Raw genomic sequence first — 17,881 nt, forward strand, 5'->3', positions numbered from 1 at the left:
ATGGGTAGCCTACTGTGTTACCAGCTTAGCAATTTGTTGCCTGATTTGACGATTCCTCAGGCCTTGTCTACCTTATTATGTTCCTGTTGGAAAAGCATCTTTCCTCTCATTTGGCCTCCGGGCTCTTTAGACGGACTCCCGAGCGGATACGTTTGGAACGCTGTTTTCACGTTGTATTATGGACTGTGGAAACAGAGGCCTTTGGAAACGATTGAGCATGTTTTTTAGTCTTGTAAGGCGTTGTACCGAAAGACATGATTATAGCAGTAACGTTAACCCCTTACCAGACACCCCCCATTTTTGGCATGGAGGCAGAAATTATATACCCAAAATAAAGATGTTTCTGTTCATGATTCTTTCTGACTAGATCCATGATCAACATTTGTCCACGAGCTAACACTTTGACGTTTACCGTTCAGGAATAGGAATAGTTTTCCTGACATGATGGAAAATTAATCACTGGAATTATGTTTTAGCGAAATATTGGTCAAATATAAAAGCCAAAGTCTTTGGACTTCAATTGATGCGCGGTTTATCCAGATCAAGTAAGAGAGTGATGTTTAACGTGCTGTGAAAATGAAACGTAGACTGGGGCCGTTGGCGATGCTTGCAGCAAATGGGTTAACAGCAGTTATGTGCTATTCGCTTCCAAGTGGTTTCTAAAGAAATTTACTTTCCGTTTTTTTCAGATTACGGTCCTTAAAAGGCGATGGTAATTTTACTCACGCTTGCTATCCTGCATCTAAACACGAGGGCAGATGCGTTTTAGATTAATTTTGAGTGATCACGCCAGTGAATGGTAAAATAGGTCCCTAAATGATTTGGTCCTACCAGGAGACTTGCATGGAAATTAAAATTTTAAATTAAATTAAGCATTTAGCAGGCACTTTTATCCAGAGACTTTTTTTTTTTTTTTTTTTTTTTTAGAACTTATGTCTGTATCATTTCGGCGAGGTTTAAACGTGCGCGGTAAGGCGAATGTAACAATAATAATAATAATAATAATAATAATACATTTTATTTGTAGAAACAAACGCCAAAAGCAATACAACAATTCATTAAAGACAGACAGTCTTGGATAAATGTGACTTAACTTTTTAAAATCGCCCAACATAGGTGCATATCTGACGTGTAGAAGAAGTACATTCCATAGCTTAGGGGCTTTATATGAAAAGGCTCTTTCCTCCATGGTCTTTAGCTCAAATTATGGCTGGTGAAGTGAAAGAGAGAGCGAAGAGAGCGTGATGGAATATAAGGACTGATGAGTTCACAAAGATACTCAGGTGCAGTCCCATGAAGTGCCTAGTATGTTAAGATAGAAATTTTAAAATCAATTCTCACGTTTACGGGAAGCCCGTGTAATTGTGAAAGAACCGGTGTAATGTGTTCGCGAGGAGAAGTACAAGCGTGCGGCAGAATACTGAAGCTTGCTCAACGATTTAGCTGGAAGGCCTGAGAACGAGGCATTACAATAATCTAACCTAATGCCTTTGGCTTCGTGGTTAAAAAGTGGCATCATCATCCGACGGAACGGTGTATCTGTAGTCCAAATCTATGCGGGATCAACACCCCGGATCAGCGGGTGGCGGTAATGCACCTTTACGTTGGTTTGCCAAAACCGCCATAAAACGCTACTAGAAGAAGACGGAACTACGTCAAGACGTAGTTTAACAAAACTTTAGCCGCAAAACTGCTTTTAGATGCAACACTTTGAATGCAAACTGCCGTAAAGATCCAATGAAGAAAAAGAAGAACATGTTTTTTTTTTTTAGCGTCTTCGCCTGGAAATGTATTAGTCTGCGCCGCTAGAGGAAGCGGCCTCAAACTGCCACTCGGCCGGAACGCCGTGGTGAAAGACTGAGCCGTGGTTGGATTCTTTCTGCTGCAATCCAGCGCTCGACGAGAGCTCGGTCTCGGGCGGCACGATCGTGTATCGAGCAAGGCAAGCTTGGAGTTGCACGGTCTATTGGCCACGATGTGTGGCTTGGCGAGGATAGCAGCTGTCGCGATGACGCTTAATGCTGCTCGACGGCCGTGTTTGGCTGGGTAGAAATGATCTCGGGTCCGGCAAAAGCAGCAGGTCTTATAAATCCCCTGTTTAGCGCTCTTCGTTGGTACGAAAATTGGGTCTGTGATAAGGTGACTGAAGAAGCGAACCAGCATGCTGATAAACCGTCAATGGATAGAGGTAAGTCAGCGATATTTATACTGTGGGATTGATTACTTGATTGTGGTCCACCTGTGATGATTAGGCTAAGTATCTGACGCGCTCCTCCCGAATCTTCATTGATAATTACATTTTGTGAGACGACCCCCAAACTCTGAATTCAAGCCACAGTACACAGTGAAGACAGTGAAGCATGGAGGTGCAAGCATCATGATATGGGCATGTTTCTCCTACTATGGTGTTGGGCCTATTTATCGCATACCAGGGATCATGGATCAGTTTGCATATGTTAAAATACTTGAAGAGGTCATGTTGCCCTATGCTGAAGAGGACATGCCCTTGAAATGGTTGTTTCAACAAGACAATGACCCAAAACACACTAGTAAACGGGCAAAGTCTTGGTTCCAAACCAACAAAATTAATGTTATGGAGTGGCCAGCCCAATCTCCAGACCTTAATCCAATTGAGAACTTGTGGGGTGATATCAAAAATGCTGTTTCTGAAGCAAAACCAAGAAATGTGAATGAATTGTGGAATGTTGTTAAAGAATCATGGAGTGGAATAACAGCTGAGAGGTGCCACAAGTTGGTTGACTCCATGCCACACAGATGTCAAGCAGTTTTAAAAAACTGTGGTCATACAACTAAATATTAGTTTAGTGATTCACAGGATTGCTAAATCCCAGAAAAAAAAAAATGTTTGTACAAAATAGTTTTGAGTTTGTACAGTCAAAGGTAGACACTGCTATTTTTTTGAACACACCCCTTTCAACTAATTGCCCAATTGCACAGCCTTAAGAGCATGCATATCATGAATGCTGGGTCTTGTTTGTTTTCTGAGAATCTACTGAACCTACTGGTAACTTGTTTGCCACGTAGCAATAAAAAATATACTAAAAACCTTGATTATTCTGGTTAGTCACATTGTACTGCTATTATTTTGAACAAGACTGTATATATATATATATATATATATATATATATATATATATATATATATAATAACAAAAAAATAAATATTAAACTGTAACTATGCTTCCACTATTCGAGCTAGCTGATTGGTTTAAGAATGAACCACCAATTTATATTTTTGCTGCATATGCTACAGAACAACAAATTCAAACATGCATAAATGGCTGTCAACATGTTTCCTCCTGACTGCTTGCTCCGCTGACTGTCTACCCGCTGCCGAGCTCTGCCCGGATCTTGTTTTCCTGTTTTGCTGAGTGATGCCACCCCGAGTTATTTTCTCTTCATTGCCAGTTCATTCTAGGGCTGTGCGATTAATAGAAATGTCATAAAATCCCGATTGAGCGTGCATGATTTCTAAATGGCTTTATAGCATGATTTTCAGCGGCCCTGAGAAAAAACACTCTTCAATGACGTCCTTCATTGAACAGTTGCTAACAGAAAATTTGAAACTTCCCAATGTACATGAATCTACAGATTGAAAGAGCCCACAGAGCTCTTACTCCTCTTCCACCTTCTGGATCAGCACTGCGGTCTATCATGATTATGTGTCAGGAGTGTTGAAAAAATGAAGAGCGTACAGGGGGGGTAAAGAAAATTTTAAAAGAAAAGGGGATACGATTCCAAACCCCCTTCCCTGCCGGAATGAGGGTCTTCTACCAGGATGGAGTATGCATGTACAATTCCGCTATAGAAGCGATGCAAGACATGGCTGAGTGGGGATTACCTGTTGCCGTGGTCAAGCAGCCGGAGATGCTGATGGAGAAAATCCAGAAGATGACGTGGTCTACGAGCGATCGAAGAGGAAGAAGCAGTAACAGAAGAGAACGTAGGAGACGAGCAGATCAGTCGGTAGTAGAGAAACTCCAACAATTCAAACGTGAATCCGAGGAAGAAGGTCAATTCATCGACATGAACGCAAAATGCCAGAAGATCATGAGTTCATTGTATGGACTGATTTTTGTCTTCCTTTGCAAACCCGGATACACTTTGGATAAGTGTCTGAAATGTTTGGATTCAGAATCCTAAAATGTTTATAGCACATTGTTATTTGTTATATTTTGTTTAGTGGCTGATGTTCATTACAGCCAAGAGAATATTACACAGAAAATGGATATAGTAAAAGATTTAAGTGCAATTTTGAGATGGAGACCAATAAACAGAGACTGAGAATTATGTCTTATGTTGATGGTGTATTAAACCCTCAAAAACGGACAAAAATACTTTCAAAACTAAGAAAAGAAAAGATTCAAATAGCCCTTATACAAGAGACCCATTTAAGCGAAACTGGGCATTTAAAACATAAACAAGGGGGTTTAAGTATCTATTTTCAGCTTCTTATAAATCTGGACCTAGTCGGGGGGTTGCGATTCTTATATCAGATCAAGTATCTCACGAGCATTTGTCAGAAAAGAAAGATAAAGGTAGATATTTCCTCATTAAAGGGAGGATAAATGGGTTTTTAGTAACTATACTTAACATCTACACCCCTCTGGGTAGTAATCCAGTAGTTTTCCAGCAAATATTTAATATGACAAATATGATATCTATTTAATATGATTTAATATGATATCTACAAAATCTGAGGGCAAACTTATAAGTGGAGGAGATATGAATATTCATTTGTCAAAACTGGACTATTCAGGGAAAAATCCTATACTTCAAAACCGGGTAAGCAAGAAAGTCAATATCATGTTAAGAGAAAGTGGTATCATTGATATTTGGAGAAATTTTTATCCAAGTGGAAAAGATTATACACATTTTTCAGCTCCACATTAAACATGTGCTCTCCAAATTAAACATTGGGCTCTCCAAAAGGGGGAGATTCCCCCATCCTGGAGGGAAGCTACAATAACGATAATTGTGTAAAAACCATCGGCCAATTTCGGTTTTAAACATAGATTATAAAATATACACATCGATTTTGGCTAAAAGACTGGAGACTGTATTGCCTAACCTTATTCAATTAGACCAAACAGGGTTTATTTGTCAGAGACCGACACAAGATTGCATCAGACGAACATTGCTTATACATATACTTATACGAATCTTATGGCATATACAACATCACAAGATAAATTCTTTGGGATTAGATGCTGAAAAAGTGTTTGATACAGTTAGATGGCTGTACCTTTATAGGGTATTAGAAAAAGTTTGGCTTTCATAGCACTATTGCTATGATTAGATGCTGAAAAAGCATTTGATACAGTTAGATGGCTGTACCTTTATAAGATATTAGAAAAGTTTGGCTTTCATAGCACTATTATTAAAGCATTCCAGGGACTATACAATAAACCTACAACTGTCACGCTGTCTAGTCTCTGTTTCCCTGGGTGTCCACTAGTGGGCTCACTTCCCCTTAGGCACTTCACCGTAGGCACTAGAATTCCACTAGTCTTGTCCCTTCATCACAGTAATTGAACTCCTGCTAATTGCACCAGGTGCTTTAACTTATTTGTCATAAGCCTCCCTATATTTACCAGTCCTTTCCTGTTGTCTGTATGGAGTCCTTTCCTTTTGTGATCCTGTCTTCTCGTCCTCCGATATTCCTCATATTCTGAGTTCCCGTTCCGTTCCCTTCATGTTCCTTTCTTGTTTGTTAGTTTTTTGGACTGCATTCAGTTATGACCCTGGCTTGTTTTCACTATGATTTGGATTACCCTAAAATAAACATACCTGCATTTGGATCTCTCTCCCTGTGTCTTACTGGATCGCGATCGTCATAGAAGGACTCCATCACTAAAGATCCAGCTGTATGTCTTTTGATGTTTCCCGTTCCCCAGCCAGTATGGCGGAGCGTAGAACTAAATATTTAAAATTAACTACCTTCCGCCAAGAGGGCAATGAGGTGGGTGCCATGGCACAGGTGTTCTGGTCCCTGGCCGAGGGCATGGGTTATAATGATGCGGCCCTAAAGGACTATTTTAATACCGGGCTGGATGACCCAGTTCCGCAGAAAGAAATGGCTCAGTTGGACACATTTGGGTTCTGGGAATTCGTGTGCTACTTGCAGCATCGGCTTCCGAGGGATGCCTTAGCCACTCCTGTCTCTTCCGGTGGGATGGCCGCCGGCCCAGCGCCACTGCACAAGGTGGTCGTCAGCCCAGCGCCACTGCCCAAGATGGCCGCCAGCCCAGCGCCACAGCACAAGGTGGTCGTCAGTCCAGCGCCACTGCCCAAGATGGCCGCCAGCCCAGCGCCACAGCACAAGGTGGTCACCAGCCTAACGCCACGATGCAATATTGCCGCTAGCCCAGGACCACAGCACAAGATGGCCGCCAGCCCACCGTCACGACGCAAGATGGCCGCCAACCCATCGCCACTGCCCAAGATGGCCGCCGGCCCATCGCCACTGCCCCCCCCCCCAGAGTCGAGTCAGGTGCTTGTGGACCCCCCAGAGATAGCTGCTGGCCCAACGCCACTGCCCAAGATGGCCGCCGGTCCAGAGTCATGGCACAAGATGGCTGCTTGTCCAGCGCCTCTGTACAGGATGACAGCCACAATTGACCCTCCAGAGTCGAGTCAGGTTCCCGTTGACCTTCCAGAGTACAGTCAGGTTCCCGTTGACCCTCCAGAGTCGAGTCAGGTTCCCGCTGACCCTCCAGAGTTGAGTCAGGTTCTCGTTGACCCTCCAGAGTCAAGTCAGGTGCTTGTGGACCCTTTAGAGTCAAGTCAGGTGCTCGTCGCCACTGCCCAAGATGGCCGCCGGCCCATCGCCACTGCCCAAGATGGCTGCCGGCCCAACGCCATTGCCCAAGATGGCCGCCGGTCCAGAGTCATGGCACAAGATGGCTGCTTGTCCAGCGCCTCTGTACAGGATGACAGCCACAATTTACCCTCCAGAGTCGAGTCAGGTTCTCGTTGACCCTCCAGAGTTGAGTCAGGTTCTCGTTGACCCTCCAGAGTCGAGTCAGGTTCTCGTTGACCCTCCAGAGTCGAGTCAGGTTCTCGTTGACCCTCCAGAGTCGAGTCAGGTTCTCGTTGACCCTCCAGAGTCGAGTCAGGTTCTCGTTGACCCTCCAGAATCGAGTCAGGTTCTCGTTGACCCTCCAGAGTCGAGTCAGGTTCTCGTTGACCCTCCAGAATCAAGTCAGGTTCCGGTTGACCCCCCAGAATCAAGTCAGGTTCCGGTTGACCCCCCAGAATCAAGTCAGGTTCCGGTTGACCCTCCAGAGTTGAGTCAGGTGCTCGCAGACCCTCCAGAGTCAAGTCAGGTGCTCGCGGACCCTTCAGAGTCGAGTCAGGTTCTCGTTGACCCTCCAGAGTTGAGTCAGGTTCTCGTTGACCCTCCAGAGTCGAGTCAGGTTCTCGTTGACCCTCCAGAGTCGAGTCAGGTTCTCGTTGACCCTCCAGAGTCGAGTCAGGTTCCCGTTGACCCTCCAGAGTCGAGTCAGGTTCCGGTTGACCCCCCAGAGTGGAGTCAGGTTCCGGTTGACGCCCCAGAGTCGAGTCAGGTGCTCGTGGACCCTCCAGAGTCAGGGCTAGTCACCGTTGACCCTCCAGAGTCAGGGCTAGTCACCGTTGACCCTCCAGAGTCAGGGCTAGTCACAGTTGACCCTCCAGAGTCAGGGCTAGTCACCGTTGACCCTCCAGAGTCAGGGCTAGTCACCGTTGACCCTCCAGAGTCAGGGCTAGTCACCGTTGACCTTCCAGAGTCAGGGCTAGTCACCGTTGACACTCCGGAGTCAAGCCAAGTCACCGGTGAAATTCATGGACAAAGGCAAGTCACCAATGATCTTCATGAACAAATGCAAGTCACTAATTATCTTAATGAGCAGAGTCAGGCCACCCATGGTCTTCATGAGCAGAGTCAAGTCAGCATTGATCTTCTGGAATCCAGTAGAAACAAAATGGGATTACCAGAGTCTCTTCACGTCTCTGTGGAACTACCAGAGCCTCCCTACATCTCTGCGGAACTACCAGAACCTCTCCACGCCTCTGCGGAACTACCAGAGCCTCTCCTCGACTCAGCTGAACTACTAGAGCCTCTCCACGTCTCTCCACGGGAACTGTGAACGAAATTTACACAATGGAGAGATTAACAATGAATCTTCGGCTACAGTCTGAGAAATTTGTCAAGATATGGGGAAAATGGATAGATTATATTTGCCCACTAAGAGCAGACCTAGTATAGAGATTAAGATATTTTAAGGTAAGTAGGTAAAAATATTATTGAATAAAAAGAGAAACAAAAGATATAAGGAATAAAAAAGCAATGGTAGGGAAAAAAATACCCACATTGGGAATGAGAGTCCTCAAGGGTTATTAATATTATTATTATTATTTATTTATTTATTTATTTTATTTTATTTTATTTTTTGGAAAAAAACTGATCAGATCAGGTACCCAAACTACTGGCAGGGTAATAAATACAGAACTATATAGTTAATTTAATTTAATAATTAATATAGTTGATTAAATCACAAACAGCTGTAATAATGTGTTGGCTGACATTGGCTTGTAACTAACTGAATCAGTGTTGCCAGATCTCGCGAGACAAATAAGCATCCAGGCCTGTGAAAACAAGCCCAAAACCAGCGACTTTTTCTACGGAGCCCCCCTAGGTTCCGGGAAAACTTCACTCACAATGTTTTCCTAACCAGAAAAAAAAAAAAAACAGATGGCCCTGCTCTGTCTCTGATTGGCTAGGACTCGTTGCCATCTGGGTCAGAGCCAATTGGAAGCAGGATGTGGGTGGGAAAAAATTCTGATGTCTCCTGTGTGTATGGGAAAAGGGAAGGGACAGAGAGAACAGGGTAGACAAACTCCTATGTTTAAATAACATATAGAAAATATCTGCTTGACAACTTATAAGGCCAAAATAAGCAACTACACTTTAGAAACAAGCCCAAAAAAACGCGACCCGTGGCTACCAATATTTGTAAGCGACCTTGATATATTTGTTTTTCTTTTAATTTATTTTTATTTATTTTTTCATTCAGCCAATACACACAACTATTGAATGTCTATTAAGGTACCATCTAATTGTATGTGAATGTTGTAATTACTGTAATAAAAACTGTAAAAAAAAAATAAAATAAATGTCTCCTACAATAAAAAAAATGCTAAAGAATAGATCTTAAATGAACTGCAAAAAACTGAATGTAGTTAATTGTTAGTCAGTGCTTTAAAAGCGGAGCTGGTTGAGAGACACTCGTGGCTTGTGCTGAACGTGATGCGAATTGTTGACTGCCAAGAGCATAAAACCAATAGACTGTATGAAATATGGAAAACTGTCACAGACTTCCCATTGCCTTAAGCCTGGGACACACTGCAGGAGTTTTGATCGTTTCAGATGAAAGATTGGAATCGTGAAACAATTATGGCGATCTCCGTAATCCTGGCTCATAATCGATTGTCATGTGTCTTACAGTGAGAGAGGTTCAAAGACGGCCGTTGTCAGGGTCTTAATGGTCAGCAATTTTAATGTAGATAATATGCTTCTTTTTAAGGACTTTTTTTGTTTACAATACAATCTAATAACCAACACACCAACACAATACTGCTGTAAAAATGAATCGATAGCTGATGTGGTTTATTTTCTGCTAAAAATCAAGCCAAAGAGTCAAAGAGCTAAAAATCAAGCCAAAAAGTCAAAGAGCTGTCACTAACCTCAAACAAGTGCTGCGTGAAAACCGCTGAATCAAGATAAATCTGTGCACACTGACTCCTGGAAATGTATTAAAACAGCCAATCATATCAGAACTGCTGTTTTCAGAAGTCTGTTTAATGTAGGCTGTGTAAAATGCAAATGGTTGGTGTTCTTTATCTGCTGTGACTGAAACTGAGACTGCAGTGTTTGTTTCAGGACTCTGTGATCATGGGTTCGGTCGGATTGAATGAGTGGCGTGGAGCTCTGTATGAAGTGACGGGATCAGGATCTGAATTCAGACAGACAGAGATCCACGGTCCAGCTTTAAATAAAGACTCATACATGGGTATGTTGGAGTTTTTATTTGTCCTTTTGTGATGTGAAGAGTGTGTGTGTGTTTTAATGATGCTGATGGTGTTCAGGTTTCTCTACTGTGCTGGGGATGAGACACGGCGTCTCTCTTCTGTTCTCTGGAGCACCGCGGGCTGAACACAGGGGTCTTGTGACCCTCTTCACCAAGAATGAAAGCACATGGACAGTGACGAGCAACATCAACGGAGAACAAGTCAGTGAAAATCCCTCAGACACAATATTATCTCTCTCCACCGGTGAGATCAGGGGCTCCCAAACCTATCCACTGATAGCAGACGCTTCAAACACACACACACACACACACACACACACATATGAGATTTACTTTTTCACCAAATTAACCAAAAAGTTTTTTTCTATTCCGCAAATATAAACAAATTTTTATTTTGATGGCTGCAACAAACTCCCAAAAAGCTTGGACAGAGGCATGTTTAACACTGAGCCACATCAACATTCCTTATAATTACAATGTTTAAGTTTTGGGGAATTGAGAATACTAATTGTTAAAGTTTTGCAAGCAACATTTTTGTCCAGTCTTGCTTGATACAAGACTTCAGAAGCTCAGCAGTCTGTGATCGTCATGGTCTGATTCTCCTTTTCATTACTGGTCATACACTTTCAGTAGGAGACAGATCTGTGCTGCATTCTTATATATTTACTATGTTTCTATGAAACAATACTGTTGTAGCATATGCAGAATGAGACATGGCATTGTCTCAATCTAATAACCGTGGACTTCCCATGAAAGACTTCATCTTGATGGCACTATATATCTCTATAAAATTAATGTCAATGGTACCTTCACACATATTGCAGTCACCCATGCTGTTTGCTATTGCGTCTGTCACTGGTGGAAGTCTGGATGGTGTCTTTGGTCTTTGGGGCTGAGAACTTGATGTCAGTCTTTCCTGGTGGACTCATCTGAGCACATTACACACTTTTTGACTATCAGAGATGAGCTCTGGCCAAGAGAAGCCTGCGGCATCACTGCATACAGCTGATGTATTGCTTTCTCCTTGAGTAACAGAGACTCAAGTTGCATTAGCAGACTGTGTTAAGTGACAGCGGTTTTCTCAAGTGCTCCCGAGTCCATGTGGCTATATTTCACAGGACAGCATGACGGTTTCTTATGCAATGCCATCTGAGGGGTCAAAGGTCAAGCACATTCACCTGAGGTTTCCTATCTTGCTCCACACAGACTGAGATTTAACTGGATTCTCCAAATCTTTTCACAATATTAATAACAACATTAAATTGGTGAAATATCTAAATGCTTTGCTATTTTCCATTAAGAAATGTGAAATGTTGATATTCTATATCCTTTTAACATTTATTTAGCCTCATTTTAGTTTGTCAGTGAAAACATTGGAAATCTTTTCATTTTTTGCAAATTAAAAAAGTTAAAGAGAATTAACAAATCTAAAATTCTTGATTTTACTGCATTTTACAAAATGCTAACTTTTTCTTATTTAGGATTGTAAGTTTTTAAAAACCTCTTCAGTTTCTAGCCAGTATAATGTGACGTTGTGTTTGTGAAGCAGAAGAACATGGAGTTTTAATTTCTTCTATAAAAATCAGGCTATAAAAGCATGTGCTAGAATGCAGTTTCTGTTCATTTTGATTGATTTCTGGCATCAGATTGGCTCATATTTCGGAGCGTCTCTGAGTCTGTTGGATGTGGACTCGGATGGAGACTCAGATTTCCTGCTGGTTGGAGCTCCATTATTTTACCAGTCTCAGCCAAAGGCTGAAGGGAGGCTGTACGTCTACACTTTATCAGACCAGGTACACACAGATTCATGACTATTATTATGATCTTAATGAACAAGCTTCTGCCTGTAACTGGAAGTCTGCTAGTCGTCACCAGTGTGTTACTCCATTGGGATTGCTGTTGTAATAGGTTCCTATGACATGAAAGTTGTGGAAATATTTCTGTGCTGATGAAGAAATATGCTGTTCACTTTTTCAGAAGTATTTTCAGAAGACTCTGAATGTGAGCCAGTCAAGCACAGGTAGATTTGCTACATCTGTGGCTTCACTAAAGGACCTGAATGGAGACAGTCTGTCAGATGTGGCAGTCGGGGCGCCGCTGGAGAATGAAGGCGTTGTCTACATCTACCTGGGTGATGGGATGCATGGCATAAACCCTGAACACACTCCTCAGGTGAGAGTTTGCTGTGCTTCCATCAATCCCAAATGCTGTGTTTGTGCTCACTCAGAAACCCAGATGAGCCGGACGTTCACGGATAAACAAACCTGCATAATGATGAGCCACTTTGACACAGTAGATCTTTTTGTGTGTGTGTGTGCGCAGCGGATCCCAGCACGGTCAGTTCTCCCGGGTCTGCAGCAATTTGGAGTGTCTCTTTCCGGTCAGATGGACATGAATGATGATAATCTGACAGATATCGTGATTGGAGCACAAGGAGGGATCGTCCTGCTCAGGTATGTCATTTCACAACACATTTAGAAATAATGTAAAGATTCTCTAACCATCTCAACACAGGATCATCTGTGGGTTAGACATCAGTGAGCAGTTTTTAAAGTAATCTTTACTTTGTGGAATAATAGAGAATAAAGTAAAATCTATTAGTTGTTAGCCTCGTCAGTCTGACTGTCTAGTAGTATGAGCTTTTTACTTTTTTATTTCTTCTCAGGGCTCGGCCTGTGATGTCTGTATCTGCGAAGCTCAGTTTGAGTCCAAAGGAAATTAGTCTGAAAAACTTTAAATGTCCGGGTGACAACACATTTAATGCATTTAATCTCACGTCATGTTTCACGGTGACCGAGAGAACCAGCAGCAAAGGTAACATCAATGAAGTTTCAGAGAGTCTCTGTCAAATGAAGAATATGTCTTACCCCCTCATGTCTCTCAGGATCTCTGGAGAAGAATCTGAATATTTCTCTGAATCTGAATGTGGATGTGGATGTGGCACGAGGAATGAGTCGAGGATTCTTCGATCCAATGGATTCGTCGTCCAGTTCTCTGCAGCAGTTTGTTCTGCTGGATTCTGGGATTTCCTGTTTCAGCTTCTCCATCTTCATGCTGGTATGCAGGATTGGGCAAAGATGCAGCAACATTTATTTTAAAATAAACAAGGGAGCATTATTATAAATATAATTATATATTATTTGTCAGGCAGTCATTTATGCAATGGTATGCAAAATCATGATCCTACTGACAAGTTACTTCAATTAGGGTATGATATTCAGCAGTCAAATATGTATTTATCAATCATTTGACTCCTGTTTGGAAGTTGAAAAACAAACATTTTTGCATTACAACAATTATAATATGATCAATATGTTTTGATTATGTAGCCAGAAACATAATCAGAACTTGTCAACCACTGAATCTATTGAGAGCCATAGAAGTGTAGAGGACACACACACACATACACTTTTAATAAGTGCAGCTGCACCAAGCACATCACACTTTATTACTCATAAATCCATACTTCCCATTCCACTCCAACGTTCCCATAATTCCTGTCCACTAAAAGATGAATGGATATATTTGCTTACCTGACAGGCCTATCTATGTAAAGCAGCTTCAGTCTGACGGTGAACATTGTCTTTGTTTCAGCGCTGTGTTGCAGACACAGTAACTCCTCTGAAGGTACGCATGAATTTCTCACAAACTGAGAAGTTGTCTGGAAACTCTGTGGCTGTTTTTGATGTCCACAGCAGGAGGGATGAGTAGGTTGAGGTGAGCCGATTAAAAACTCAATTAACACATCAAAAATGTTTACACAATAAAAAAATTTTGTTAAAAACTACAGAGACACTAGTTCATGGGTTCAGTGAGATCAGTGCCCCTTCAGTGGCGAAACACTGAAAACTTGACAAGCTGAGAAACTACTAAACAAAAGATTTGAAACAAAAAAAGAGTGTAGTTATTATTGTCACATATGTGACCAATCACGGAAAGCTAGTAGTAGTGCATCTTTCATAACTCCAAAAAGTCTTTAGTTTTATTATATTCATAAGAGAAAGATAGTCTGTACCGATTTTTCCCGGAAAAACACGACCGGCTGGAGGCGTGACGTGTGGGCGGAGCTAAAGAATCACGAGCGCCAGTAGGCTTTTGCGTTGAGAGCGTCTGGAAGCTGTGACATTACCGTGAGGAAAAAACCATCATCCAAAACAAACCATGGCTAACAGTCAGATTCAGCGTATATTTATGATCCAGAATCAGATCCAGAGGCTGAAATTTAACAAGAGCAGCATCAGCAACAACGTCTCTATGTGGTATGTACTGAAACTGTATATATTTGCTTAGCGGTTTTGGAAAATGACTAAGTTCCACTTTATGTCGTCTTTTTTTTTTTTTTTTTTTTTTTTTAAGCTGTACATGTGGGAAGTGCAGTTTGATGACAACATCGCATGTTGTTTACTTGATGTGCTTACGCGCTGATAGCTAAGTTAACAACACAGAGATATTTTAAGCAGTTTTACTCACCGCCTGCGGTTCCAACACACGATCGTGACCCTTTTTCGTTGGGACTGCATTATCCTTAAGAAATAAACAATGTGCAAATCCGGCGTCAAACTGGGCCTTGTTTGTAAAACAAGCATCTTCGAAATGCAGGGAACAAACACAAACACTTGCACAACTCCGTTGATGCTCTGTAAAAATAAACTCCATCCACTGGTCCCTTAATGCTGTTTTTTCTTTGGTAATCTGTGCAGGGTTGTCTTGCCCTGGCAACCAAAAACACACTCCTTTTGTGACATTTAGCATTTGTAGCATTTCACCCCCCCTTTAATGTTTATGTAAACAAAAAGTACATATTGATGCTAATTTTATTTTGTTATTTGCTGGTTTTCTACATAAAACTTGGTGAATTGATTTCATTGTGTCTCCCATGCAGAGAGTTCTCTTTTCTCCTTGTGTAGCATTTACAGTCAAAGTCACGGATTTTCCCCATTTCTCTGTCTTTATGCCCATCAAATGTTACTATCGATATAGCCTCTGATATCTTATCTCATCTTCGCTCAGTTGTAGATTAGGGATATTATACAGTCTTATTATGCCGCTTTCATCGTCGCTCAGATCGTCTTCAGAATCAGTGAGCGCTTGTTCATAAGCATCCGGATTGTCGAAGAAGTACTTCAAAACATTTTCGCTGTAACTGCCACGGTTCAGCTCGTCTGTGATAATCTTTGCGGCGTCCATCTGTTGTGTCACTGGTTTCCATCTTCATTGAATTTTGATATCAGCTAGGGCCGGCCCGAGCACTGCATAAAAAGCAGCCACGCTTCCCTTGGAGGACGGGGGCAATAACAAAAGAAACAAAAGCTGGCATTATCCAGTATCTAAATAGACACAGACAATGCCACGCCCCTAATACGTGCTAGAATCTCTGAAAAACAAGCAGATTTCAACTTCAAAATGTACGCTTTTATGTATACCAATACTGCTATCTCAAAAACGGAGAGGCTTCTTTATGATCTCAACTAACAGATTCTGCAAAAAAAACAAAATCAATAATGTTGAAAAAATAGAAAAATAAAAACGCTTCTTTCTCATTTTGCTCAAGTTGTGCTGCTGACTTGTCACTGGCTTCCGTGATGGGTCACATATCACTTTTAAATTGTGACTATAAGATACTAGCTAAAAGTTCTGCTGTCCTCGTCCTCCTGCTGGAGCAGGAAGAGAGCCTAGCCTGCCACGATCGATCGATCGATTAGCCATCGCTGTCTTTCCCATCTCAACCATGTAGGTCATGCTCAAACTGAATTATCTGTCTGTCCTGTCATTTAGTCTGGCTTACACCATCCCTGATAATCCTGACTACTACTGACAAGAAACGAGGCAGACGATAACTATTTCTTTTTAGTTTAAAAAATGAAAACAACAAAAGACCAGTTGTCCAGATACACACATGCTTCTTGTTAGAGTCCCTACGTTACGTGCTTTTTGTCCAGTACCTGGGCTTCCCTTAAAAACACATACACAATACTCTGACACCTCCCCTTTTAAGAATTTGCTATAATCTTTTGTTACAGGAGAAATTTTATCAAAAACATTACAATGAGCATAGAATATTTACTCTACATACGTTAGTACATGACTGTGTGTTTTAAAGATTCAACTTAAGCTCTCTTAAACAATCACATGTTCCCTTCTTTACAGAATTTAACTGCATATTTACTTACTATTCATAATGTTTCTTACATTTACTAACATTTATTCACTCTCACTTTACTTTAACGACTAACCTTGAAATTGAACAGTCTGTTAACATAGGCGGAGTCATTTATTCTGTTCTCATCATTCAACTCTCAAATTCTCAATCCAATCTGTGTGTGTGTGTTTGTGTGTGTGTGTGTGTGTGTTTGTGTGTGTGTTGTTGTGTGTGTGTTTTGTGTCTGTAGTGTGTGTGTTTTTTAAAAAAAGAAATCACCCTGAAGAGCTCGTTCAGAAAATAATTGCATTTGAAGACTATCCTCTCATGAACGTGAATGCAAAAGAAAACTGAGTCTGTGAGAACAACAGCACAGAGAAAGAGAACGGAGTGAAGGAGTCGAGCCCCAGTCCTGATCCTCCAAACACAGACCAATAAAATATCACTTTATTACACAACAACAAAAGTAAAGATGTTTGCTTTGATGGAGCTGAAAATTGTGTTTTAATGGTCTAGTTGAATAAAGATATGATTTAAGGTTCAGTATGTTTAGTTCATTGATATGCAGCATGTTTATAATAACCCAGTTTTATTCTGATATTCACTTACATGGACCTTTTTTCTATAAGAAAAAGTTTTGTATTAATATTGCTTTTATTGATTTTCTTTAGATTATTTTTTATTTTATTTTTGATCTATCTTTTGAATCTCAAAGAAAGTGTTCTTTAACTAACCCTCACACCAAATATTGGTAAAGAAATGTATAATCAATCAGTATAAATAAATCAGTTAACTGAATGAGATACTGAGTTATTGTTTATTGTTAAGCTGATGTTTTTATGGCACTATGACTAGACAAATGAAATGTAGCAAATTAGCTTAAAAGGGAAATGAATATAAATAATTACAGTAAATTATAATTCATTAAAATTATTTATTTCACTGACAGTAGTAAATGTAGCACAATAATTATTACATTGAACTAATCTGTTTGTCCAACTCTAAGAAATATTTTTAGTGGCCACAGAAAATAACTTTCTTACAGTATTAATGCATTAGAGCATGTAGCTAGATTGGAATCATAAAAGGGTCATTATTCACAAGCGGTGACAGAATCAGAGATTCATTATTCATGCAAAAAAGTTTTATTAACTAAACGCTAACACATAACTAGTCTTAGAGAAACAAACATACATTCACTCTCACACATACATACAAACGACAATTGAAATAAATGAATGAAACCATTAGAGAAGCAGTGGGGGTTTGTGAGGCCAGTTGAACATCTAAAAAGAACCGTCAATCTCTAATTCAAAGGACAGTGTACAATCAGATGTCTGTCTGGTGAAAGGAACGACACTTGCATTTGACTTGGCTGTGGAATGAGAGTATTGTAAAGACTTCCCATGATGGTGAATTCCAGTGTTGAGTGAAGGCAAACTCCAGTGGTATTAGTCTGACTCTTTGTGGTTGAGAGCCATCTCCTCAGGCTGGGATGGATGCACATGGCTCTATTGCTGTGTTACAGGCAGGTTTTTGAGCCCGTAAATCACAACTTCAAACCACGACTCATGACTTTGTAGCGTTCCAGGCAAGTCACGCCAAACTGCCTGAGCGCAAGGAATTGTAGCTTGATTATTACGTTTACTGC

General features: G+C 41.1%; 1 protein-coding gene across 1 annotated transcript in view; it reads left to right on the forward strand.

Annotated features, from left to right (window-relative positions):
* The window catches only part of LOC113047432 (integrin alpha-L-like), a 48,689-nt gene extending 31,661 nt beyond the window's left edge, over positions 1-17,028 (forward strand). Inside the window, exons 11-19 of the mRNA XM_026208793.1 lie at positions 9,944-10,073; positions 10,150-10,292; positions 11,738-11,884; positions 12,069-12,263; positions 12,414-12,544; positions 12,757-12,905; positions 12,976-13,148; positions 13,686-13,808; positions 16,481-17,028. Of these exons, the coding sequence (XP_026064578.1) occupies positions 9,944-10,073; positions 10,150-10,292; positions 11,738-11,884; positions 12,069-12,263; positions 12,414-12,544; positions 12,757-12,905; positions 12,976-13,148; positions 13,686-13,802 (1,185 nt within the window). The 3' untranslated portion in view covers positions 13,803-13,808; positions 16,481-17,028. The remainder of the gene's footprint in view (positions 1-9,943; positions 10,074-10,149; positions 10,293-11,737; positions 11,885-12,068; positions 12,264-12,413; positions 12,545-12,756; positions 12,906-12,975; positions 13,149-13,685; positions 13,809-16,480) is intronic.
* The last annotated feature ends 853 nt before the right edge of the window (positions 17,029-17,881 follow it).

The sequence above is a fragment of the Carassius auratus genome, chromosome 28 (genome assembly GCF_003368295.1).
Source record: "Carassius auratus strain Wakin chromosome 28, ASM336829v1, whole genome shotgun sequence".
Taxonomy (NCBI): Eukaryota; Metazoa; Chordata; class Actinopteri; order Cypriniformes; family Cyprinidae; genus Carassius; species Carassius auratus.